This window comes from Crocuta crocuta, unplaced genomic scaffold (genome assembly GCF_008692635.1).
Source record: "Crocuta crocuta isolate KB4526 unplaced genomic scaffold, BGI_CrCroc_1.0 scaffold657, whole genome shotgun sequence".
In the NCBI taxonomy this organism is placed as follows: domain Eukaryota; kingdom Metazoa; phylum Chordata; class Mammalia; order Carnivora; family Hyaenidae; genus Crocuta; species Crocuta crocuta.
The window spans coordinates 1,185,417-1,187,145 of NW_027529583.1; the positions used below are offsets into that span (position 1 = coordinate 1,185,417).

Sequence of the window (1,729 nt, forward strand, 5' to 3'; positions counted from 1 at the left end):
CTCAGGAAGCTTATTTAATTTCACTCCCAATTATTATATTATTGTAAGAAGGGGCTCTCCAGTGGCACAATGGGTCATTTCAGCCTCTCATATAAAGCAGCTTCTAATTTTTGTGTGGAATGAAAGAACTAGTTACTGATTAGAGTTGGAAAGACTGTGTGAATANTGTATACAACCCAATTTTTACATTTAGTAGAACAGGTGCTGTGGAGAAGCAGTTGATTTCTCTGGTGAGCATAGAAGTTGGTTATAGTCCTGCCAGGGTTTATAACATGTTGATTCTGTTTGCTCCTAATACCACCATTCCATTATTGTCCTGTTGTCCACTAATTGCCATCCCCACACATTCGTCTGTCACAAGATTCATAAAGGGATCTAGTCCCTGCACTAGTCCTTGGACATGGCTACCACCATTTAATTTCAATGATAACTTCTTGTGCATGAACTTTTTCACCTTGGGAGGGTGAGCTTTGCTCAGTGTCTACTCAGAGAGCTCAAAGATGCCTCGAAACAGAATTCGTGGCCTCCCTGCTGCTCCCACAGTAGGCCTGGCATCTTCCTTATATCTTTAATTATGGTGAATTAACATTGTACTTTTTTTCCAACTTTAGAATCATATCCCTCTTTTACTTTCTACCTCCATGCTGCCACTAAGCATTTTTTTTTTTAACCCTCTGGAAACTCTCCTGACTCTCCGGCTTCCTTTTCACTCCCACCATGATCCCATCGTAATCAGTGGCCATCTTAGATCCACAGTGCCTCGTTTGCCTCCTTTAGGCTTCTCAGTTTCTGGTCTTTATTCTAATGCATCCTACACATGGCAGAATGGATACTTTGTTCAGCTTTTATTTGGTTTAGGCCACTCCCATTCTAAGAAGCCCAGAACAATTAAAATTACCTCTTGAATAAAATTAAACCTCCTAATTATATTCTCTAAAGTTCTCAGCCTGTAAAGTGCCTCCACTTAATGGCTCCCTTGCCTGCCCCACTCCAGTTGGACATCGCACTTCAGCGACATGAACCCATTTGCACTTCCCACTTGGAGTGCACATTTATACCCACCTATTAACCTATGAGCCTTTGCACATCCCACCTCTGCCATTCACAACTCCTCCCCTCTTCAGTTTACCAGGAAAGTAATTGGTTTGACTTCGTTTAACTAGACGTTTCTCAAATTTATTTTACCACAGAATAATTTTGCTTACAACATAGCTATTAAAAAATGTGCTAGATAGCTTCTTTCTACTCTTCGCTCCTCTAGGCCCACCCTCCCTGAACCTTCCTCTACTCTGCTGTGCGTCCATGACGCCAGCTTGTATGAACCATATCAACAGGTCCTTCTTGACCTCTGTCACGGTCAGTTTTATGCATCACCTTGGCTGGGCCATATTACCCACTTTTTAAATTAAGCACAAATCTAGGTGTTGCGGTGAAGGTATTTTGTAGTTGTGGCTAACACCTACAATCAGTACACTGTAAGGAAACTGGATTACTCTCCTTAATGCTTGTGTTCATCCACTCAGCTGAAGGCCTTAAGGGTAAAACCTGAGGTTTTTCAAAGAGGAAGTTCTAGCTCAAGGTTACAATATTTGACCACCCTGATTGCACAAGCCAATTTCTGAAAATGAATTTCTCTCCTCTCCCCCAATATAGATTCTGCTTTTCTGGAAAACCCTGAGTAATATTCCCTTTAACTTCTGAGTTGGTTTGGCCAGTGAGGCCTATTCAC

At 41.7% G+C, this 1,729-nt stretch overlaps 1 protein-coding gene and 1 long non-coding RNA gene across 2 annotated transcripts in view; one reads left to right on the forward strand and one right to left on the reverse strand.

Annotated features, from left to right (window-relative positions):
• The window catches only part of LOC144229590 (small nuclear ribonucleoprotein G-like), an 11,006-nt gene extending 10,263 nt beyond the window's left edge, over positions 1–743 (reverse strand). The window contains exons 1-2 of the mRNA XM_077761691.1: positions 672–743; positions 273–481 (exon numbers count right to left, since the gene is read on the reverse strand). Coding sequence (XP_077617817.1) covers positions 273–481; positions 672–743 — 281 coding nt within the window. The remainder of the gene's footprint in view (positions 1–272; positions 482–671) is intronic.
• The window catches only part of LOC144229607 (uncharacterized), a 214,731-nt gene that overhangs the window by 46,473 nt on the left and 166,529 nt on the right, over positions 1–1,729 (forward strand). The gene's annotated exons all lie outside the window — the stretch shown is intronic.